This window comes from Dromiciops gliroides, chromosome 1, assembly GCF_019393635.1.
Source record: "Dromiciops gliroides isolate mDroGli1 chromosome 1, mDroGli1.pri, whole genome shotgun sequence".
Taxonomy (NCBI): Eukaryota; Metazoa; Chordata; class Mammalia; order Microbiotheria; family Microbiotheriidae; genus Dromiciops; species Dromiciops gliroides.
This window is the reverse complement of record NC_057861.1, coordinates 6,448,511-6,473,345: the sequence shown is the minus strand read 5'-3', so window position 1 is coordinate 6,473,345 and position 24,835 is coordinate 6,448,511. Positions and strand designations below refer to the sequence as shown.

Genomic DNA, 24,835 nt, shown 5'->3' with positions numbered 1-24,835 from the left:
AGGGAAAGCCAGCCTGGACGGAAGGTAAGCTTCCGACCCACACTGGACTGGCTGTAGGGCCCGTGGTCATGGCCCCCCTCAAGGCTCTGAGCGCTCTCTGCTACATGACTTTAGACTTACTTTGTATGTGTTTTATCCGTGTATATGTGTCTATCAGTGAGTCGACAGGCATTTATTAGGGATATGTTTTGGGGAGTATCCTGGGTAAGGAGCAGCCAGGAGGCCGGTGTCTGTGGATTATGGTATAAGATGTCTGGAGAGCTGGGGGGGCGGGGGGGGGGAGGTCCAGGCTGTAAAGGGCTTTGAATGCCAAACAGAGCATTTTGGACTGCACTGTGGAGGTGACAGGGAGCCACTGGAGTTATTGAGGGAGGGAGGAGGAGGGCAGCATGACATGGTCCAATCTTAGTTTCAGAGACTGAACGGAGGACGAACTGGAGGGCACAACCTCCCCAGCGGACAATGGCCATGGTCCGTATGTGAGGTGATGAAGACCCGCACCAGGGAGGCAGCAGTGTCTGTGGAGAGGCTGCAGTGGTGACCTCGATGGGCCTTGGCACCAGCTTGGATCTGGGGGTGAGGACTCCCAGGGTGTGACTCTGGGGGCTGGCAGTACCAGGGAACTTCAGCCCAAGGGAGGGTTGGGGGAAGGGTGGAGATCGGTTCTGCTTGCAGTGAACAGGCGATGTCTCGTGACTGGCTGGGAGACCCTGGACAGGGAATTTCCCTTCCAGAGGATCCCACTTCAGAGCCTCCTATACCATCTTCACAGCCAGATGGCCCCCTCCCCCTCGTCTAGGCTGAGGAAACATCTCTGTTGGGAGTTCTGCCGCCCTGCTCCTCTCTGCCAGGGCTGCCCGCTCCTATCGGCTCTGGAAGCACGCCCCTCTGTGGCCTCCCCCTTTCACTTGCCATCCCAGTGCCTTGCACACAGTAGGCATTAAATAAGAGCAGCTCAGATTGCACCAAATGAATAGGTGGCAGGCCCAGGCCTCTCCCCGGCCTTGGCAACATAGAAGACAAGGGATGGGCCTCCTTCTGGCCTCCCGTGGGCAGTCAGACTCCCCGAGAAAGGCCTCCTCCTCATTGCCCAAGGCTGTCCACACTCCCATGAGGCGGCTCCCTCCAGGTGCTCCTAACTGCCCAATCCAACACTCTCTCCTCTACACTCGGCTGTCTGGCCCCACCTCTCTGTACATCTTAACCCTGTTGGCCGTGCCCGCCCCAGCTCTAGGCCCACGTCCCAAAGGCCTCCCACGGGCATCTGCCCCTGCGAATCCCCAGGGTACCTCTAGGCAGGCAGCCAAAACCTGCCCTCCTCCAAACAGTCCCTTCCTCTCAAGCGCACCAGCTCCCCCCACGCCCCCAGGGTCACAAGCTCGGCTACCCTCGCCCCTTCCTCTGTTGCCATGTCTGGTCAAGTCTGCTCAGGCCACATGTCTCCCCTCTCTTAGCCACAAGCATGCTGGGAGGCCTCATCCCCTCTCCCAGACACTGCAGTGTCTTCTCCTGGACAACCTGTCCCCAGAGCTTCCTTTTCCAAGGTCCCTCCACACAGACGGCCACAAAGCCCTCTCCAGCAAGCACCGGTCCTACCTGGCAGAGGAAGCGGCCTGGCGTCTGATCACCTCAAGAGCATCGGGCCCAGACCCCTCCAAGCAGCCAGACCGGCTTCCTTCCCTGCACTATCCTCAAGGGCTACTCTTGGAATTCTGGACCCAGGGCAGCGGGGTGACCCTCTAAGAGCTCCGCAAAATGAGGTCCTGATCTTCACACCCCCAACTTCAAGGGGAGGTCTGAGGAAACGGCTTTGAGAGCCCTGGAATGCTGCAGAAACCACAGTTACAGTCATGACGGAGATAAAAAAGTGAAAACCAGTAAGTAACAGAAGGTACAGAAACACCCAACAAGAGCTTGGGGTCATGTCTTGCTTTGTCGTCTTGGGTGGTTTGGGGTTTTTCTTAGGGGGAGGGGGTGTTGTCTGACTGGTTTTTTTGCTGCCCATCCATCTTTGCCCTTCCCAGGAGCAGGATCCTCCTTGGCCAGCTCTCCAGGAATCACACCAGCCTGCCTGAAGGGGTTATCTCACTGACCAAGCATCACCCAGGTACCAAACATTTATTAAACACCTACTGCATGCAGGCCCCATGAAAGGGCCCTCTTCTTGGCCAACTCTCTAAGAATCACACCAGCCTGCCTGAAGAGGTTATCTCACTGCATCATGTCTCCAGGGACAAGCAGACCAAGCATCACCAAGATACCAAACATTTATTAAATTCCTACTGTATGCAGACCCCATGAAAGGGCCTTCTGCATCATGTCTCTGGGGACAAGCTGACCAAGCATCACCAAGGTACCAAACATTTATTAAACGCCTACTGCATTCTAGGCCCTGGGCTAGGCATGGGGGATACACAAATAAAAAATTAAGTGGGAGGGGGGAGGCAGCTAGGTGGCGCAGTGGATAGAGCACTGGCCCTGGATTCAGGAGGACCTGAGTTCAAATCCGACCTCAGACACTTAACACTTACTAGCTGTGTGACCCTGGGCAAGTCACTTAACCCCAATGCCTCACCAAAAAAACAAAAAAACAAAACAAAACAAAAAATTCAGTAGGGGGTGCAGCTAGGTGGCGCAGTGGATAGAGCACCGGCCCTGGATTCAGGAGTACCTGAGTTCAAATCTGGCCTCAGACACTTAACACTTACTCGCTGTGTGACCCTGGACAAGTCACTTAACCCCAATTGCCTCACAAAAAAAAAAAAATTAAGTAGGCCCTGCCCACAAGGGGCTCCCGTTCTAATTGAGGGCAAAAGGAAGGACATGATATGGATACAGATAAGTGTGAAACCAGGGAGGAATGGAATGGTAGCAAAGACATTTAAAGGAGAGATCTCTCTCACCTGGAGTGTTGAAAAGGTCAAGGAAGACTTCCTGGAGGAAGCCACATTGGTGTTCAACCTTGAAGGCAGGAAAAGAGGGGCCGGGCATGAAGGAAGAGCACAGGGGACTGTGTGAACAACAGGCAGCGCTGGTGATGGGTGGCGGCAACCCCTGACTCAGTTTCTCTCCTTGACACCTGCTTAAGTAACAGCCAAGGGGCATAACACTGAAGCTGCCCCACCGAGGGGCTTCTTATAAAGAAAACACTGCACACGCTACGACCAACAGCAAACACAAGGAGAAGCAACAAAACGACAGGGTCCTACCTCTGGGTATCTGGGCCACACTCGCGTAGGTCATGTGCAGGAACTTGCGGCACAACAGCACGGGGTCGTCCAGGATCTTGGAGAGGGCAAGGATGATCTGGTGTTTCAAAAAGCCTTCTCTAGAGAAACAGAGAGCTTGGCTTCAGGACGAGGACTGCGACAGCGCAGCACTCACACGTCCTGGCACCGCAGCCCACATTCCCACAGAGGCTGGCGGTGCGGCCTTCCCAGCTCAAGGGCTCTCCAAAGTGAGGCCATTCCCCTCAACCAAGAGCCTGGAGGGAGGGGAAATATACATAGAAAGACACGTATGTGCTCATGCATATATACAGAGAGGAGGTGAAGGAGAGATGAGGGGAGAGAAACAGAGAGAGAGAGGTGAGGAGGAGGAGGAGGAGGGAGGAGGAGGAGGAGGAGGAAGAGGAGGAGGAGGAGGAAGGAGGAGGAGGAGGAAGGGGGAGGAGAACTCCACCCTCAACAAAAATCTTGCTCTGACATCTCATTACAGCACAGAAGTAGCCCTGGGCTCGCCTTGATTGTGTAAGTACCAGGAGCCCTGGTAAGGTTTACCAAGACAACGAGTGCCTTGGCTAAAATCTAGAGAGGTCCATTACTGGCTGACCACTGGGTAATGCATTCTTTGGCCATGCCAAGCCAAGAAACAAAGACTGATGCAGCACACCACCCCCCGCTCCCCCCACACAGCTCCCCACCCCCCACCCCCCTCCAGCAGCAGCAGTGACAGAGTTACAGAAAAGGAGGCAGAGAATGCTAAGAACAGCTCGGGGCTCATCAACAACATTAATTGTGTCAAGGCTGCAAAGAGGATGAGGACTGAGAAAAGGCCACTCGATCTCGTCATGACAACATCGTTAGTGACTGTGACCACAAGAGTTTCAGTTGAATGATGATGTCAGAAGCCAGAATGAGAAGAGTTAGGAAGGTGAGAGAAAAGGAAATGGGGCACCTCTGGCCTTCTCAAGTTTAGCCACCAAAGGGAGGAAGGGTGTAGGACAATAGAAAACAGGAATGGATGGATCAGGTGTGGGAGTTTTTAGGATGGGGGAGACCAGGGCGTGTTTGGGGCAACAGGGTAGATGCCAGCTGACAGGGAGAGATTAAAGGTTAAGTGGAAGATGAGGAGGAGAGAGGGAGTGATCTGTTGCAGAAGACAGGATGGAAGGAAATCACTTGTGTGTGTTTGCCCTGGCAAGGAAAAGGGAGAAAGGGAAGGGAGGAAGAAAAGAGGAGAGGAGGAGGAGGCAGAGAGAGAGAGAGAGAGAGAGAGAGAGAGAGAGAGAGAGAACGTGTGTGTGTGTGTGTGTGTGTGCGCTCGCACACTGAACATACACATTTGTCCAGGGAAGTCCTGCGTTTCTAAGAAGCCTTTGCCTTTTCTACTGTAACCTCTGCCCACGCCACTGTACCGCCCCCCCCCCAGAAGCCAGGGCATGGTCTTGATAATCCCTCAGTTTCTAACCACTACCATTTTCTCCTCCCAAAGGAGAAGAAACAGCAGAGCTGGAAACAAGGAGGGATGAGCTCGGGACGAGCGCATCAGCCCAGCGTCCTTTTCCCGTCGCAGCGTCCGAGAGCCTTTCCGTTTGCCGTGGGGCGCTGCTGGGCTGCGGCGGCGTCTGATTCCCGCGGCGGCGGCCGCCCCGGGGCCCAGGGCTCTGCCCGCCAGCGCTCCGCAGGGTGAGAAGAGGAGCTGAGCACACCCTGAGAGACCCACAGAGTGGAGACCGGCCAACGGGGCAGGACTGAGAGCTGAGAGAACCCCATCCGAGGGTGAGCGAGCTCCCAGAATGACGAGGCTCTCAGGGACTCCCGCCCTGCCCTTCCCGAAGGAGCAGAAGCGGCTGGGGGCTCCGAGGGGGCTCCGAAGGAGCTCAGAGGGGGGCTCCGAAGGGGTTCAGAAGGGGCTCCGAGGGGGCTCCGAAGGGGCTCAGAGGGAGGCTCCGAAGGGGTTCAGAAGGAGCTCAGAGGGGGCTCAGACGGGGCTCAGAAGGGGCTCAGAGGGGGCTCAGAGGGGGCTCCAAAGGGGCTCAGAGGGAGGCTCCGAATGGGTTCAGAAGGGGCTCAGAGGGGGCTCAGACGGGGCTCAGAAGGGGCTCAGAGGGGGCTCAGAGGGGGCTCCAAAGGGGCTCAGAGGGGGCTCAGAGGGGGCTCCGAAGGGGCTCAGAGGGAGGCTCCGAATGGGTTCAGAAGGGGCTCAGAGGGGGCTCAGAGGGGGCTCAGACGGGGCTCAGAAGGGGCTCAGAGGGGGCTCAGAGGGGGCTCCAAAGGGGCTCAGAGGGGGCTCAGAGGGGGCTCCGAAGGGGCTCAGAGGGAGGCTCCGAATGGGTTCAGAAAGGGCTCAGAGGGGGCTCAGACGGGGCTCAGAAGGGGCTCAGAGGGAGGCTCCGAATGGGTTCAGAAGGGGCTCCGAGGGGGCTCCGAGGGGGCTCAGACGGGGCTCAGAAGGGGCTCAGAGGGGGGCTCCGAAGGGGTTCAGAAGGGGCTCCGAGGGGGCTCCGAAGGGGCTCAGAGGGAGGCTCCGAAGGGGTTCAGAAGGAGCTCAGAGGGGGCTCAGACGGGGCTCAGAAGGGGCTCCGAGGGGGCTCAGAAGGGGCTCCGAAAGGGCTCCAAAGGCCCTGAGCCTTCCTTGTCCCCCGTGTTTCACAAACGTGCTAGGGCTGGCTAAGAGCCTGTCCCGGAAACCTTTGGGGTGGCAGTGGGAACCCCAGGCTTCCCAAGTTGGGTGTCTGATGTCCTATCAGCCCCTCGTTCCAATTCTGCCGTCAGCCTTCCTGGGCTTTCTTTTCATATGGCCAGCTCCCCCACAGCACCAACCAGCCCAGGTGTTCGCCGGCTGAGCCCCCTCTGGTGGCTAGAAGGGAGACTGCACCCTGCTCCAGAGAACTGAGGCGTGGCCTCCGGCTCACTGGATGAGCCCCACAGGGTCGCACACCTGCACAGGCAAGCAGGTCACACACGGGCCACGAGGGCTCATGCTTTAGACGTCCAATGAGCCGTCTGTGCTCCCTTTTTCTGAGCCATCCCCCCAATACCTGGGAGTTGACACCTGGATGCTTCCAGGGGAGAAGCTTCACTGCATCTTTCTGGCTCCAGGATGGGAAACCAATCAGACCCACCCAAGCAGGTGCCCACACTTGCAGCCCTGACGCCCCAGTGCAGACGGACCCAGGACGGCCAACCAGAGCAGAACAGGAGGCACCATCCTCCTCCTGCAATGGCCTGGCATGCCATGGCTCGGGCTCTCCTTTCCCTGACCTTCCTGGGCTCCTCTGAAGGGGTCACTCCTGGCCCCAGTGGGGGGGGGGGGTCTGTTCTAGGGCAAAAAGCCTATAATCCTTCCTCTGTTGTCCCTCTGTCACCCTCAAGAGAGTCTGCAGCCTTCACATAAATGGACCAAATCAACGGGCCTGCCGATGTCTGCGGAGACCAGGTCACCTCATTTTTCTATGAAACCCCTTACGTCTCAGCAACACAGGCCAAGAGGAAGCTCCAATCGGATTTATTTTATTTAATGATCCGGAGGAAGGGCACGGCGAATATAATTCAATTCTACAGACGAGGATTGAGTGCCTCATTGGTACAGGGCACTCTGGGAAGCAGCAGAGTGGCCCGCCAATGAAAGTCCGTCACAGGGAGCCGTCCCTCCGCCAGATCTCCTCCTGCAGTGCCGTCTATTCCCCCAGACACCGCCATTGGCTCACGCCCTCTGCGAGATATTTGGGAGACAGGGGGGAAAGCAAAGGGGTTGCTCCCGAGGACACTGACACCCTCGTGTGTGTGAGCGCACACACACACACATACACACATAAAAAGTAAATGTAAAGGAACTTCCAAGTGCCGGCGGCAGGGGATCAGGACGGGCCTCGTGGACAAACAAGGTGGTGCTTTGGGGCCAGATGGAGAGAGGAGACAGCAGTCTGCCACCCTGGTGGCTGGTCGGGCCAGGCCCCAGAGGTCCTCCATGGGAGGAGCCCAGAGCCACACTGGCCAGGAGGTCAGATTCAATCCTAGAGAGGCCAGGGAACCACTGGGCCTTCCTACCTAAGCAGGTCAATGCTGAGACAACCGGCAAACATTCCTGGCAAACCCTGTGCTTGCCACCGTGTGAGGGCACTCGAGGGACGTAGAGAGCCCCAGAAGAGGAGAGATGGCGTGGGGTCACAGGAATGGAGAGGAGGGCCCAACGGGCCAGGATACGACCATCCTGACGCAGGAGTACAAGGGACATCAAGGTGGGAATGGGCTCTGCCTCACTACCTGTGGGTGATGGCGGTCTGTAAAAAGGCTTTTGGTTTTCTTTTTTTTTCCTGGTAGGGAAGGAGGCAAGGACAAAAAACAAATGATTATCCATTTTTTGAAAACTCTTAATGTAAAGGGGCTTTAGAAACCTTTAAAAGAAATGTCCCAGGTCCAGATAAGACGTTAGCTGGGACTTCAGAGAAGTCTACAGGGAAGGGAGAGCATTGCAGACATGGGGATGGCCAGAGAAAATGCCCAGAGCTGAGAGCGGGAGGGTCTTGTCCCTGGAACATCCAGGAGGCCGGGGTCCTGGATCAAAGAGCATGGGTCAGGGAGTGAGGGGTGAGAAGACTGGAAAGACTCTGAAGGCCAAACGGTGCGTTTTGTACATGATCCTGGCAGCAATAGGGAGCCACAGGAGTTTACTGAGGAGGAGTGTGGCATGACCAGGCCTGTGCTTTAGGAAAATCCCTTTGGTGGCTGAGTGGAAGTGGACCGGAGTGGGGAGAGACTTGAGGAAGGCAGACCCGCTAGCAGGCCACGGCAACAGGGCCTGCACCCGAGTGGGGGCAGCATCAGCGGCACACACAGGAGGGAGGGGCAAAAGAGAGATGTTGGGGAAAGTGAAATCTCCACAGGACTTGGCAGCAGCTTGGATATGGTGGGGGAAGATGGGGAGAGATAGTGAGGAGCCCAGGATGAGGCCTGGGTTCGGAGCCCCAGGGACCGGGAGGATGGTGATGCCCTAGACACCCACCGGGAAGGCAGGAGAGGGAGAGGATTTGGGTCTGTTTTGGACATACCGAGTCTAAGAAGTCTCCTGGAAATCCAGTGGGAGAGAGAGGTCTGAAAGGCAGTTGGAGATTGGAGACTGGGGGTCAGCAGAGAGGCTGGGGCAGGAAAGGGAGATTTCAGAATCAGAGGAGCTGGTGAGATCACCCCGTGAAGTGGTAGAGAGGGAGGAGAGCTGAGGAACACCTAGGGTTGGAGGGAGCTAGAGAAGGAGCGTCCGAGAGGAAGGAGGAGAGCCAGCAGGGCACGGTGCTAAAAACCCAGAAAGAAGAGAGGATCCAAGAGACAGTGACCAGCAGCGTCCAAGGCTGCAGAGGTGGAGAATGAGCACTAGGAGAACACCACCGGATTTGACCATTAGGGGATCTGGGTAATTTTGGCAGTTTCAGCAAAATGATGAGGTCAGAAACCAGACACCTTAGGGCTGAGAAGAGTGTGAGAGGAGAGAAAGCAGAGGCACCTGTTATAACCGGCCTTTCTGAGGGCGGGGAGACCCAGGGCCAGTCACTGGGAACAAGAGGATCAAGGAGGGCTCTGTGAGGACGGTGAAGACATGGCTGTGTTTGCAGATTGTAGGGAATGAGCCAGAAGGCAAAGAGAGATTGAAAATAAGTGAGTGTGGGGACAGCTAGGTGGCGCAGTGGATAGAGTGCTGGCCCTGGATTCTGGAGGACCTGAGTTCAAATTTGACCTCAAACACTTGGCACTTACTAGCTGTGTGACCCTGGGCAAGTCACTTAACCCTCATTGCCCTGCAAAAAAAGAAAAGAAAAGAAGTGAGTGTGGAGACAACCGAGAGAGGGGGCAATCTGTTGGAGGAGATGGGATGGAATGAGGTCACTTTATCAGGTAGAGGGATTAGCCTTGGTTAGGAGGAAGGCCACTTTATCGCATGAGATATGGGAAGGAGGAGAAGGTGACAGAAGGTCCATGAATGATAGGAGATGGGGAAGAGGGAAGAAGAGGGAGCTCACAGGGAGCCTCGATTTTTCTGTAAAATATGAGATTCTCGGGATTCTCAGTTAAGAGAGCAGGAGAGGAAGCTATGGGAGATTTGCGAAGGGAGGGAGGGATAGGGAGGAGAGTTTTCGCAGGGAGGTGGAGTAAGACGGCAGAGCAGCAGCGAAAGCCCACGGGAGTCTCTACTTGCACATTCCACAGGCATATCCAAATCAAAGTATCCAAAAGATACTTTTTCTACCTCGTGTCCAGAGGACCTACTTAACTTCTTAATCTCCCTCATCCCATATATCCACTCCGTTGCCAAACCTCCTCTTCCCCTCCACAACCTCTCCGATAGATGTCCCCTTATCTCTACTCCCATGGCCACCTCCTGAGGGCAGGCCCTCATTGCCCTTCTCTCGGCCTTCTAGGGTGTCTCCTTTTTTTTTTTTTTTTTTTGCAGGGCAATGGGGGTTAAGTGACTTGCCCAGGGTCACATAGCTAGTAAGTGTCAAGTGTCTGAGGCCAGATTTGAACTCAGGTCCTCCTGAATCCAGGGCCGGTGCTTTATCCACTGAGCCATCTAGCTGCCCCAGGGTGTCTCCTTTAAATGGACAATGTATGAAGCTGGGTCCTTCGAGCCCCAACTCTGTCCTCCTGAAACACATATGGGGTAACAAAGATGGGTCTCTGCACTCAAGGCAGATACTGGCTGATACTGGAGGAAGGGGAGGCACACAAAGACACCACCACACGTTAAGCAAAGTGTGAACGAGAGAGGACAAGGAAAATGGAGAGAAGAGAAAGGAAACGAAGGCTGTCGACAGAATGCCGGCCAACATCGCTACTGGCCTTGGGCAAGTGACTGCAGCTTTCTAAGGCTCAACAGCTTCATCTGTGAAATGATGCCCACCCCCAACCAGATCAAAATGCAACTGGAGAGTATTTAACCAAATAAACAAAAGCGCAGTAGGACAGCGACGACATCACATGCTCACACAGTCCGTAGGCAGCCCCTGGGGATCCTCACGTCAAGAGGGCTGGGCCCCATTTCCAGTTGGGTTGAGCACCATTGATCTGGATCACCGTTTTGTAGAATAAATGGCTGGGAAGAAATCTTAGGGATTATCGAAATCTATAATCTCTATTTCTAAAGTGTACAGAACCCACAGTTTCTCACCTCTAAGACAGTTCAGCCTTCTCTTTTAGAATGTCTCTGTTCGATGTAATTCAATAAATATTTACTGAATTCCACAAGAACAAGAACAAGAGCCCTCTGGGTACTGTGCTTTAAGGCCAACAAGCATGTCCTGCCCCCCCTCCCCTCCGCCAGGACCGTGTGAGGCAGCTGGGACAGGCAAGATTGTCCCTTTGGTCTTTACAAAGAAGACACTGAGGCTCAGAGAGGCCAGTCACTGGCCCCAAGTCCCATCCACAGCCAGGAGGTCCTAGTTCCAAAGGCACGATGCTCCTTCTATCCAACTGTCCCGTGCGCCTGAGGACAGACACCTCCACAAGACAGCAAACGTCGCAGGAGCTGAAGCTGGGAGAGGCCTCTGACTGAGGGAATCCCACCCCTTCATCTTACAACAGAAAACCTGACGCAAGAGAGCTTAAGGGACCTGCCGTGCCAGCAGGGAGAAGCAAAAAGGGCCCAGCCCCAAACCCAGCTCTTCTGACCCCCAGTGTAGCATTCTTCCCAACTGCGCCTGACGCTGAGTAAAGCAGCAGTGATTACGAAAGGCGCTGAGGCCTGAAGGCCATACCCACCTGCCCACACTGTGATTAGACATGATGTAAAGAACTTCGATTGTTTTTTGCCGCACGGTGTTGTCCGGGTCCCGCAGCAGCACTTTCAAGCTGTTCAGAAACCCTGGAAATCAGAAATACCTTTGAGCATTCATGAGATTCAGAGTTCACATTAAAAGCCAGTAAAAGAAAGAACAGAAAATAAACGAGTCTACTGGGGGCTGTAGTGCACACATCATCAGTGGATGCCTGCGCACACGCACGACGGATGCGAGCCGGGACTCACCGCGGCTAAGCCACTGGGGCGCCAGCTCTGGCAGCTTCCACCAAACTGAAAACCCTCCCTGCCACCGAGATCCACTGTCCAGGAAGGAGCCCGGCTAAGTGGAGATTCACCGCCCAGAGGGAGCCCACCAGACCATGATAAATACTTTGGCCACGGCAATCTATGAAGGAAAGAAAAAGACACGAGGATCCTGCATCTCCTTCTTCACTGACTTGGCAGGCTGGCCAAAATGACCATCAGTCAACGAAAAGAATCGTGCAGTCTGGTTTTGTTTTAATGACTGACTCTCTAATATGAACTGATGCAAAGTGAAGTGAGCAGAACCAGGACAGCACTGTACACAATAACAGCAATGGTGTAAAATGATCCACTGTAAAAGACTTAGCTATTCTGATCAAAACAATTCCAAAGGATTCATGATGAAAAGTGCTACCCACTTCCAGAGAGAGAAGTGATGAACTCTGAGTGCAAACTGAAGAATAACTTTCTCATTTTTTTTTCAATATGGCTAATATGGAAATATGTTCTGCATGATTTCACATGTAAAATCGCTATCATATCGCTTGCCTTCTCAGTGGGTGGAAGAGAGACTGCAGGGAGAGAATTTGGAACTCAATTTTTTTAATGAACATTCATAATAATAATAATTTTTTAAAGAAATAGACTGACTTTCACAGGCTGAAGCTCAGGCACTATTGCTAGGCCAGTTCACCTCTCCCAAGGTGGCCTGGTGGCTCTCTGGCCATATCGGTGCTGGACTCAGCGCAGACACCCTGTTGGCTTTAGTCGGCTACAGCTCTAACCCTCTTGAATTCAATGTACCAGGCTCGGCCTCCCTGTGAACCTAACAAGCCAATGTCCATACCTATTAATTGTCTGCATGTGAGACCCTAGCCCAACAAGTGAGCGGGCAGAGCACTGTGGACGCAATCATAGCAATACTGACATTCTCACTCCAAACACAACCTGAGATTCTGAGGCGACTACAGCTCAATGAAAGGCCGCTTCTCCCAAGTAAAGCATTTCACAGAGTTCAACTTGTTGGACTCCCAAAGGCAACAGGAAACACTCTTTCACTGTGGTCACCTCACAGGCCAGTGTGTAAACAAGAGAACTTCCATGAAAACACCTGAAGCTGATGTTGCAGAGGATGGAGAAGAAAAATCAGAAGAAGACTTTGATACGGACTCCCCAAATGAAATTGAGGTAAACTGAAGCCCAAAGTTCCAAGCACAATCTATTTATTTGTAAGGCTAGCAATTACCAATAAAAGGGGTCTCTTGACTCTCCATTCAGTTAAAAGACCATGAGGTAGGACTTATTAGCTTTCATATGGTTCAAGGAAGGACAAGAGAAAAAAGAACAGGAAACATCAAATAATATGACCATATGGAAGTCAAGAATGCAGGACTGGGGCAGCTAGGGGGCGCGGTGGATAGAGCACCAGGCCTGGATTCAGGAGGACCTGAGTTCAAATCCGGCCTCGGACACTTGACACTTCCTAGCTGTGTGACCCTGGGCAAGTCACTTAACCCCAATTGCCTCACACACAAAAAAGAATGCAGAACTAGTAACAACCCCTCCTTCTAACTTGTTGCTAGGGAAAGCCCATTAGTGGTGTCCACCTGTGTGGATAATAGTCCAGACTTTCTTGAAGGACAGCTAGTGTTGCAGAAGTAACAGACTTTCTGGCACCCACTTACATCTTGCAAGACTTGTTAGTAGGTAACAGATCTCCCTTAATTATACATGGGCAGTAAGATGTGTAGAAACAACATCATTCTTTGAATTGAGGTGATTTATGGAACAACTTAGGTCAGAAAAGAAAGCTGACCTTCTGAACCTAACTCTGAGACAAAGAAACACAGCTTAGGCAATTTGACTTAATTTTATTTCCTCAAAATCCACATATGCTTTAATTTTCAGTGACTTCACTGCAAAGATAAGCATAGGGAAGGCAATGAAAAATATTGTGGAAACTATCTATCTGGGGCGGGGGATGAAAGAGGTCAGGGGCTTGTACATATATAGCATTGTTTGCTGTCTTTCTTAAAAAGTCTTTTGTTTTTATAACAGATGTTTCCCCATAAAGCACCTCTCTCTCCAAGGGACCATCCCTAAATACTTTCTTCAAGACAAGAGTCCAAGGGCACTGGTAAGAACTGAGTAATGTTGTTAGCAATACAGCTAAAGGCTCAAATAGTATTGCACAGCTCAAGTGTTAGCAGCTCAAGTGTTGCTAGCAGCTCAAAGAATCCAAGCCGGCAGCAGAGTGTGGCTGAAGGCTTCTTTACTCAACTTCTAGAAGATGGGCACTCTCCTGAATGTGCCAGAGTGTTCACCAAAGGGAGATCCTGCACCATTATTTATACCTACCAAGGGTCCCTCTAGACCAATCACATTACAGTTTCCATTTACATACAGCATTACAGAAACAACCAATCACAGCATATGTTACCAACCCCCCCCCCATTTATAGTAATTGTAACAACCAATCAGACTGCAACACTAGGCCATAACCTTATTCTGGGCAAGAATTCCTCACTAGGACAGTGCTGTGTTAACATACACAAATTGTCAAGAAACAAAACTTAAGTTGGAGTTTGAACTCTGGGGTCACATGGGAATCACCTCAGGTGCCTCAAGGTGAACTCCCGGCTTAGCTTGGCTCCCACAAAGTGCAGGACCCGCTCCAGGCCCTGCCGGGCCTAAGGCCCAGAGGCCTCGGCTTCTCAGAGCCTTGTGTTCTGGGAAGCCCCCTGCTGGGAAGCTCAGGGCAACAAAGTTGTAGGGCTTGGAACTAAACTTACTGGCTATCTTCAGGGTTCTGAGAAAAGTCCAAATTTGGTCTTTTCTCTCAATGTCACAAAAAATAGAACTGACTATATCTTTTTTTAAAGTGGAGATTTTTGTATTTCACTTTTCCCAATTACATGTAATAACAATTTTTAACATTCTTTTTGTTTTAATTTTGAGTTCCAAATGCTCTCTCTCCTTCCTCTGCCCCCTCCTCAAGAAGGCAAGCAATTTGATATAGATTATACATGTGCAGTCATGCAAAATATATTTCGATGTTAGCCATGTTGCAAAAAAGAGGGAGGGAGGGAGGGAGGGAGGGAGAAAGAGAGAAGAAAAAAAGAAAGTTTAAAAATAGTATGCTTCGGGGCAGCTAGGTGGCGCAGTGGATAGAGCACCGGCCCTGGAGTCAGGAGGACCTGAGTTCAAATCCGGCCTCAGACACTTAACACTTACTAGCTGTGTGACCCTGGGCAAGTCACTTAACCCCAATTGCCTCACCAAAAAAAAAAGTATAGTTGCTAAAAAAAAGTATGCTTCAATCTGTATTCAGACTTTATCAATTCTTTCTCTGAAGAGAGATAGCCTTTTTTTTTTTTTTTTTGCAAGGCAATTGGGTTAAGTCACTTGCCCAGGGTGAATGGCAAGTGTCTGATGCTGGATTTGAACTTGAGTCATCCTGACTTCAGGGTCAGTGCTCTATCTACTTTGCCACCTAGCTGCCCCAAAGGAGAGCATTTTTCATAAGTCAGAATTGTCTTGGATCACTTTATTGCTGACAATAGCTAAGTCATTCATAGTTTATCATTGTACAATATTGCTGTGTACAGTGTTCTTGTGGTTCTGCTCACTTCACTTTGCATCAGTTCATGTCTTTTCAGGTTTCTGAAAACATCCTACTGGTCATTTGTTATAGACACAAGAGTATATGCCACAACTTGTTTGACCATTCTCCATTTGATGGACATCCCCTAAATTTCCAATTATTTGCCACCACAAAAAGAGCTACTAAATTTTTTTTCACATATAGGTCCTTTTTCTTAATCTTTTTGGGATACAAACAAGATCCAATGATATTGCTGGGTCAAAGGATAGATGCAGTTTTATAGCCTTTTGGGCATAGTTTCAAATTGATTTCCTGAATGGTTGGCTCAATTCACAACTCCACCAACAATGCATTAGCATCCCAATTTTTCCACATCCCCTCCAACATCTGTAATTTTCCTTTTCTGTCATATTAGTATATCAGAGTTGCTTTAATGTGTATTTTTCTCATCAATAATGATATAAAGCATTTTTATATGAATATGTAGATAAATTTTATTTCTTAATCTAAGAACTTCTTGTTCATATCCTTTGGCCATTTCTCAATTAGAGAATGACTAGTATTCTTATAAACCTGATTCAGTTCTCTACCCATTAGAGAAATGAGGCATTTATCAGAGGCACTGTAAAAAATTTTTCCCGGTTTTCTACTTTCCTCCTAATTTGGGCTGCATTGGTTTTGTTTGTGAAAAAAAACTTTTTAATTTAATCTAATCAAAATTATCAATTTTACATCCTATAATGGTTTCCTGTTTGATCATAAATTTTCCGCTTATCCATAGATCTAACAATTAAATATTCCATGCTCCCTTAATTTGCTTATTACATCAATTTATGTCTAAATCATGTATCCATTTAGACCTTATTCCAGTTTGTGGTACAAGATGTTTGTCTGTCTCTGGTTTCTGCCAAACTACCTTCCAGTTCTCCCATAAATCATTGTCAAATAGTGAGTTCTTGTCCCAAAAGTTTGGATCTTTGCATTTATCAAACACTAGATTACTATGGTCATTTAGTACTGTGTATTATGTACCTAATCTATTCCACTGATCCACCACTCTATTTCTTAGCCAGTACCAGACTGTGTTGATGATTACCACTTTGTAATATAGTTTGAGATCTGATTAAGGGGAAGGCCACCTTCCTTCACATTTTTTATTAATTCCCTTGATATTCTTAACCTTTTGTTCTTCCAGATGAATTTTGTTATTATATTTCTAGCACTGTAAAACATTCTTGGTAACTTGATTGGTATGGCACTGAATAAGTAAATTAATTTAGGTAGAAATGTCATTTTTATTATATTGGTGTGGCCTACCCACGAGCGATTAATATTTCTCCAATTGTTCAGATCTGCCTTTATTTGTGTGAAAAGTGTTTTGTAACTGTGTCCACATGGTTCCTGGGTTTGTTTTGGGAGGTAGACTTCCAAGTATTTTATACTGTCTGTGGTTATTTCAAATGGAATTTTTCTTTCTGTCTTTTCCTGCTGGACTTTTTTGGTAATATATAGAAATGCTAATGATTTGTGTAGGTTTATTTTATATCTTGTAACCTTGTTGAAGTTGTTAGTTATTTCAGCTAGTTTTTTAGTTGAATCTCTGAGTATACCATCATACCATCTGCAAAGAGGGATCGTGCAGTTTCCTCATTGCCTATTCTAATTCCTTCAATTTCTTTTTCTCCCCTTAGTGCCACAGCTAACATTTTTAGTACAATATGGACTAGTAGTGGTGATAGTGGGCATACTTGCTTCACCTCTGATCTTACTGGGAAGGCTTCTAGCTTTTCCCCATTACAGACAAAACTGACTGTATCTTGGAGATTTGACATAACTAGTTAGCAATTTGAAAGTCATTTATGAATAAAATGTCTGCATAGAAAGTAGAATTTCAAATTTTTAGAGGAAAAATCAGAATCGACCACCAAATTAGAGAAACAAAAATGAGAAGATAACTGAATAAATTCAAAATAACTACAACTTGATCTATTTAAACCAATTACTGTCAGTGAAATTTAGGATAAAAGATAAAGGTGATATCACTATAAGCTACCACCATTTCTTCTAGGAGTTAATGTAATATAAAGCAAATGCCATAATAAAGAAGATTTTTTTTTTAAACTAGCACTTCCCAAAGCCAGCAAAAATGTGCTCTCCCCATAGCTAAGGACCACTCCAGTTTGGAATATCATGCACTTGCCAAACCCTAGAGGAGAGGATGGTGGGAGTTTATGAGAAATATCAGCTCCAAAAATTGTGAGAAATAATAGATGGGGAAAACAAAGTATGGCCTGAGGGCCAGTGAAGCCAGACTGTCCCAAGGGCATTTAAAAATGAAGCTGGAAAAGAACAAATCAAAGAAAAATGGCGGGTAGGAGGGAAATCAAGATGTCCACAATTAACTTTTGTCTTCCCCAATGACAGAAGAGTCACCACACTTGGACACTGACACCAGAGACTTCAGAGAGCTAACTAAGGGCAGTAAGGTACCAGAAAGGAGGCCCAGAATGAAAGGGGCACAGTTTTGAATTGGGGATTGGTTGCAAAACTATCTGAGAGCAGGGAAAATACTGAGAGATTAGAAAAATCCCTGAGGGTATTAGCACCAAAAAAGGAAATGGAGAGGCCATTGCTGATCTACAAGCCACCTGAACAGCATCCTTCTGAAAATGAGCTCGGCACCATCTGGGGAGCGTCCTTTCGGAGACACAGCAACGGAACCGGCGAGGCTTTCACCAACAATGCTGGGCGTCCCAAAAGTCTTGGTGCTGTTTTTGCTTAAATAGCTTAAGACGGCACTGAAACTTTTGGGATGCCCTGCATTTACATCACGGTCAAAACCACCAACCGAAAGGTCCCGAGAATACAGGAACCCTGGAGACACTGTGTTGTGACCATAAAAAGCGCTTGATTCAGGAGAACAAAATGCCGTGTGACAGCTCTCCTCCAGCAAAGGGCCTCCTCACATGTTCCAATCACAAGATCCCAGCTCCAACCCCTTCCTCTGACAGCTGAGGAAATGGATCAGACACAGATGGAGGAACTGGTAAGTCTGAGCCCAAGTCTTCCTGCGTCCCAATCCCATGCTCTACCCTTTGCCTGTCCCCTAACAGACGGAACAGCAGAATTAATTTTATTCAACAATGTTCTCATTAATAGCAAACAAGATATTAACTAAAATGCTAGCTAAGTTTTTGCCCTTGTCATGGAGGAGATCATGCAAGCGGTCCTAAAGCAGTATTCTTAGACGCTTATTGCTGGCGTTGTACTCACTGCCACGGAGCCTCCTGACTCGCAGTCATCTGACCTAACAATCTACATCTGAAAAACTAAGTGGATGAAGAATGCCTAGTGATGGGCAGCTCACTGAGCCGGCCCATCAACTGGCCACAGAATTAGAGGGGAAAGGGTTCTCCCCAAAGTAAAAACTTCTATCACCAATATTCTTCCATCAGTACACATGGTTCCAAATCACAAAATACCACCATCTTCAAAGACTCCAAATTGCAGGTTGCCCAAAATGCAACGAAAGGCTGTCGGGTGGTGGCAGGCAGGTTGCCACTTATAACCCCAAATCAGTTGTGTATGGGAAGCACCATGAAAGAGATCATCAGGGGGTGCATGACCATGTAAAACATAGGAACAGCTTTTCAAAAGCCAAACTACAAACTGAATTCCAAATCCAATAGAAAATGTCCATTAAAATAACTTAAAAGACTTTACCTCACTCTGTACAAGATGATAAAAACCAGAAATAATCAGTGTTGGAGGAGCTGCAGAAGGGCAGGCCCACCAAGACACTATCGAGAGTGCTAGGAATGGGTCCAACTGTGCCGGAATCGATTTAGAATTAAGCAAAATGGCTAAACTGTAGACGACCTTTGACTCGGCGATTCCACTACTGATCATTAGTTCCAAGGAAGTCGGGACAGAACAGAGGCCCGCTATGGAGCAAAATACTGGACGACAGTCTTTGGTGGCGGCAGAGAAGTTATTTTGGGCCATAGATGGCAGCCTGCCTACTGTACCCTAAGGCAGTCTGTCAGTCTTGGGGTCTTTGGAGAGGGCGTAGTCTCTGATTTGGAACCACATGCATTGATGGAGGAATGTTGGTGCGATGGGTTTGAATTTGAGGGAGAAGCCTGGAGTCACTGAAAGGGCTACACAGCTCCCAAAGTACAATCCTGCTTTCTCTTTCCCCTCTTCAATTCTGTTGCCTGTGGTGGCTCAAAGTGGGTGTCTATAAACCTACTGATTAGGAAAAAGGCTTTTAAAAAAACCTATGATATGTAAATGTAAAGGAATTGAGCAAATAAGACAGGTGGTCTATGAGGAATTCAGAGAAGCATGGGAAAATCTGTATGAACTGATGAATAAAATAAGTAGACCCAAAGAAATAATATATACAATAACTGCAACAATGTAAATGTTTTCAGGTACTGAAAGGAAGTTAAATTCTGATTAACTGTGAAACCAAAGATGGTTATGGGAAGCAGAAAGTGAAGCATTGTTCCCTCCTCACAGCAGAAAAGTGGGAGGTTGCTTGGGCAGAATATGATATACACGGTCTGACTGGTGACAACATCAGCTCTTTTTCTTTGTTCCAAAGGAGGATTCCATCAGCAGTGGGGATAGGCTGGGGGGTCTTTTGCCAGAAATGACTATGATTTAAAGACAAATGGTATTGATACAATTTTTTTTTCTTTTAATAAAGAGAGCGGTTTGCCCAGATCAAGAGTAAAATCGTGGGGCTTCCCAGAAGCTCCTGAAGAGCCCTGGGGGGAAGGGCTGTGGCACCCCAACTGAGGCCCTGGGGAAATACAAAGTGCCACCCAGGCTGGGGGGGGCAGCAAGCTCCCCGAGGTCCCCACTGAAATGCCAGAATTGTAGATCACTGTGGAAGAATGTAGCTAGAGAGATATATTACTCCAATGTTTCAGGTCTGTTACTTCCCCTACTAACACAGACACCTCAGTGGGCAGTCTATGAGAAATCCATCACCCAAAAAGCCAAGCTTATGATCCAGCTTGGATCCCCACTTTATAGGTGAACAAGCTGTGGCTAGAAAAGGTTAAGTTACTTCAGACAGATAGTAAGTGTTTAAAGAGAGATTCAAACCCAAGCCTTCCTGCCCCCAAGTCAATGTTCTACCCACTAGGCCACCTCACTGCCTGATGGTCCATAGTCCAGTTATCTCTGTATCATAACAAGGTACCATAAAAGGGTTTTAGTGGAAGAAACAGGCACACAAAATATTTAGAGACAAACATTTACCACAGACAGATGGAGGAGGGATCCCAGAATGACCCAAGGCTCCGTCAGCTGATTCAGAGACACATCCAAGAAGAGGAAAAAGTCATGAAGGGGCTAAGTTCCACATTCTGCCCCTGCTAGAGGTGGGAGGACAAAAACCACTCAAGGGGGAGCCACCCTCAAGTTCACACAAGCCAGGCTTGGGGGAGGGCTGTGGACTCCATCTGAACCAATATGGTGAGAGTTGTGAGCCAGTGAGGGGCTGGGAGCTGGGAGCTCCACAGTGAAAACTCATCTGAGGACATCCCCAGGGAGGCGGGCCTGGCCCGAAGGACTGTAAGTAGGAACCCTGCAGTATGGGGTGGTCAGTCCCAAGCTGTCCTCCTTTGAGACAGTGTGGGTGTCTCTCAGGGTGGGGCTCCAGGCATTGATCCAAAGAAGAGAAATCTGATCTTCCGGGACCCTGAGCTATCCCTCTGATCAGCAGGAGGGCAGGCAATTGTTTAACTACAATAAACAAAAGAGGAGCCTTAATCACCTCCTGCCTGGATGATTACCTTAGTCTTCTACTTAGTTTTCTAATGGCCTCACATCTCTCCCCATTCTAATCCCTCCTCCATCCACCTGCAGAGCTCCCCTCCCCTCCACTGGTTCCTCCCTATTACTTCTTGGTTCGGCATTCAAAGCCCTTCCCGGTCTTCTTACACTTTGCTCCCCGCCCCCCCCAACTCTATGACCCAGTCAAACTGGCCTTCTTGCAGTTCCCCACCTCAGCCCCTTTGCACTGTTTGTGCCGCGCCTGGAATGCTCTCACTCCCCACCAAGACTGAGCTCAAACACCACCTTGTGCAGAAACCCATTCTGGGGCTCCCATCCCCCCCCCAGCTCCTACTGCCTTCTCTTCCTCTGCAGATACCAGTGTCCACACCGGGAACTCCCCGAGGACAAAGGCCATAGTTTGCCTTTCTCTGTATCCGAGCATTTAACACCCTGCCTGGCCCCTAGGAAGCACTTTAAAAAGGCCTGGTCATAGAATGTCACTGCTCCTCACCCAGTGAACCAAGTGAGCAGCTCCAAGTGCAGGAGGGGACTTACTTCCCTTTGGGGAAAGAAAAAGCGGCCTCCCTGAGAGTCTCCTCTGGGCAGCCTCCCCTCGCCCAGCCCCACCCGAAAGCAGCAGTGTAGTTTAGCTACACTGGGCACATGTTCCATTTCCTTGGTCTGCCTGTCCAAAGAGCAGGCCGCTTCTCAGGCTGCTAAACTAGTGCCTTCTGCCCCAGCCCCTCACACCTCCTAGCCACTTACCAGGTCATATGAGGAGCCCACCCATAGGAGGAGCCCATAGGCCGAACATTCTGAATGCCCATAGTTCCTTATGGGCACTCGTTCCTTCCTCACTACCACTCCAACTCGGCCTCTGAAGCACATCTAAATCCCCCACTCCGGGCAGATCATCTCCAAGCTCCCAGCTAGCTTTAATGTGAGGATTCTTTTCCTAGGGCCCTGCTATCTAACTATACCTTCCCTACCTGGATTCAGAAACTCAACTTCAACAGGACAGGACCTTACACTCACCTTAACTGAGTCAGCCCCACATTCTAGCTAATCACCATACCCGGGATGATCCCAATTCTGGGCCACGGTCCCCTCTTCGTCCTACCTCAAGCTTGGGATCCAGTGCACATCTGATAAACATGGCCAAAGTGTCTTCATGCGAGTGATTCCCTCCAAGGGAATTCCCCAAGGGCAATTCCACCACAAAGATCCCTTCCTGCACCTTTGTCCTCTGCCTGGACAGCCCAGCATTTCTGTCAAGGGCTGGCATTTAGACCTGGTGGGTTGGTTTTCCATCTCAGAAGACAAACTAGGGCCAGAAGGGTTATCTAGAAACCTCAACAGCCCCCCAAATGCTGGGCTGCATCTAACATGTGGCATTTAAGAGGGGAAAGTGTGGCGTTCTGCACTGGAGTTAAGAAAAGAAACCTCCCAGGCCCAAGATGGGGAGGGCCAGCTTAGGTCAGAGGCCAGAGCCCCTCGGCTGGCAGGAAGGGACCCCAGTTTATATGAAAGAGACCTGCATAGGAGCCCAAAGCCTCCACAGCTATGCAAAAAAAATCAGCCCCCACCATCCGAGATTCTCCAGGCCAAGAACAAAGGGAGTTTGAATCGATCCCTTTGTTCTCTCTGCCACCACCTTTGGAATCTGGCGGTCAATGGAGAGCCCCCTTTAGGAAGGGACCCCAAGCTGGAGGACTGACCATCTAGAAACGATGGCCCAGGGGGTTGGCTGAAGGAACTGAGGTAGTTTACCCTGAAGAGAAGCTTTGTGGGGCCACCATCACTCTGCAGGTCTCTGAGAGTAGGGACATTGGGGAGACAGGGCAAAGGAACAGGCTTGGAAGAAAAAGTAGAGTTGTCCAAAATGGAGCGAGCTACCCAGGAGGGCTGGATCGGGGAGGGTTCCCTCCCTTGAGATGGAGGGCTCAGAAGGGATTTCCCCACGGGGGAGGCCTTGCCATCCGAGGTCCCCGTCCCAGCCCTGCACCTCACCAATGTGCTAACACAAGCAGCCCCTCACCTATGCTGATAGCTTCATACACGTGCTCAGGATCATGCACCAGGTCACACAGGGCCATGAGGGCCTTCTGCCGAGTCAGCAGATCCTCTGACTGGAGCTCCTCATTCAGCTTCGGCAGAGCCCGGCGTCCATAGGCTATGGACACTTTGGTAGGGTCGATGTCAGGAGGCAGGTACTGAGAAATCAGCGGACTTGCCATCTCTCCAAGCAAGAGGCTTCTCCAGGCCTACCAGCGGGGAAGGAATCCTCCTTTGGGGAGATCAAATAATGGAGACAACCCATTTACTCAAGGCACTGGGTGCTCTGAATATACTTGAAAGGGAGAAAAAACATTTAGAGCCTGAAAGTTGGACCCAAGAAAGAACCATGAATTGGGAGTCATAGGATATGGGTTCAAGTGCTACCTCTTATACTTATTGGCTGGGTAACCTCAAGCAACCTTATTATTATCAACACTATATTTATTTCGTGTTTATTACATATACTTACAGACATGTTGCCTCCCCCATTTAGAACAAGCAGACTTTCACTTCTGTCTCTGTATCCGCAGCACTGTGCCTGGCCCCTAGTAGGCCCTAAATAAGTGCTTGCAGGTCCATTAACGGCTGACATTTACCCAACAGTTCACAGTTGCTAAGCCGTGTCATTGCCCCCATTTGATCCTTGCCCCAAACCCAGGCAGACAGAGATTTTATTTTTGGTTCCACGGGAGGAACTCCAATTATGGAAGCTCCCTCCACTGCTGCAGATCCAAACTCTCTGAATGGTCTTAAAAGAGTGGGGGGGGGGGCAGCGACTAGGTGGCACAATGGATAAAGCAAGGGCCCTGGATTCAGGAGTACCTGAGTTCAAATCCGGCCTCAGACACTTGACACTTACTAGCTGTGTGACCCTGGGCAAGTCACTTAACCCCCATTGCCCCATAAAAATAAATAAATAAATAAAAGAGTGGCCTGGGGCTCTCACGTTAATGGGGGATTTTCAAAGCCCTTCACTTACACTATTCCATTCAACCCTCACGACATCACCGTGAGGAGGAGGCTCTTATTATCCTGACTTTACAGAGAGGGAAACTGAGGCTCTGATAGGCCGTGCCTTGCTAGAGCCAAGTCTTCTTCAGTCCAAGACCAGCCCATTAGATCCACTGTCCCCCAGTAACCCTTGAGGCTACACTGTGGTATGCTATTATCCCTTTTTGCGGAGGAGGTGAGTGACCTGTCCAAAGTCACACAACTAACACGCGGTAAAGCTGAGGCTCACACCCGTTTCCCCAGCCTGAGTCCTCCACCTGACAGATGCCTCAGTTTCCCTCTTTCTAAAAGGAGGTGGTGGGGCTGGACAATCTCTAGGTTTCTCCCTGGTCTAGATCCACTGCCCTATACCGGCATCCTAAGGTCCCCGGTGTATGTGACTTGGGGCGGGCCCCCTGCCCCCCTGCCCTCAGTTTCCCCATCAGTAAAATAGAGGGATTGGAGCTGAGGGCCTGTAAGCCCTCTTTTTTTTCCAGCCCTAAACCCCACGATCCTCAGCCGGGCGCATTCGAGGGGGTCTCCCGGGCCCAGGGCTTCTGGGAACTCCGGAGTTCCGAGGGCCCCGGGCCGCTTCCCGCGGCCGCTGCCTCAGCCTCACCTGGGCCTCGGGGCTCAGGGACCCGGGCCGGACCAACCTGCGCCCAGGACCGAGCGTCCCCTTGGAGGTACAGTTGCCAAGGCGACGGCAGAGACTTCCGCCACGGGCCCGAAAATCCCAGGAAATGCGCCCCTCGGTCCCGCCCCCGTCCCGCGTTGCCTAGCAACGCAAAGCACACGCCCCTTGGAGCTGGCGACACACCCCGAGACACCGCCCCTCCCCTGTGCGCGCGCGCCCACTGAGCAGGCGCAAAGCCGGAGCGCCCGCCCTTTGACTAATCCCCGCCCCCAACGGAGCCCCGCCCACGCTCACGCCTCACGGGACATCTCCCTCTCCGTACTCCCGCCTCCATCTTTTAGCGGGAGCCCCCTGAGCAGGCAGGAAGTGCAGGCACCCCCCTCTTCACTAACCCCGCCCCCAACAGATCCCAACGTGCGCCTAGTGAGCAGGCGCGAGTCCCGGCCCCCTCCTCTGCACCAACCCCGCTCCAGCGCTGGGCGGGCTGACCACGTGCT

At 50.3% G+C, this 24,835-nt stretch overlaps 1 protein-coding gene and 1 long non-coding RNA gene across 2 annotated transcripts in view; one reads left to right on the top strand and one right to left on the bottom strand.

Moving 5' to 3' along the window:
* RSPH14 (radial spoke head 14 homolog) overlaps positions 1-24,449 on the bottom strand; it is a 168,696-nt gene extending 144,247 nt beyond the window's left edge. The window contains exons 1-4 of the mRNA XM_043989497.1: positions 24,321-24,449; positions 22,692-22,940; positions 10,974-11,076; positions 3,210-3,328 (exon numbers count right to left, since the gene is read on the bottom strand). Of these exons, the coding sequence (XP_043845432.1) occupies positions 3,210-3,328; positions 10,974-11,076; positions 22,692-22,890 (421 nt within the window). The 5' untranslated portion in view covers positions 22,891-22,940; positions 24,321-24,449. The remainder of the gene's footprint in view (positions 1-3,209; positions 3,329-10,973; positions 11,077-22,691; positions 22,941-24,320) is intronic.
* On the top strand, positions 389-8,944 carry LOC122744128. Its single transcript, XR_006355051.1, has 5 exons — positions 389-576; positions 1,455-1,877; positions 2,025-2,107; positions 4,714-5,000; positions 6,597-8,944. It is a non-coding gene; the product is annotated as an uncharacterized LOC122744128 (long non-coding RNA).
* Positions 24,450-24,835: the final 386 nt, after the last annotated feature.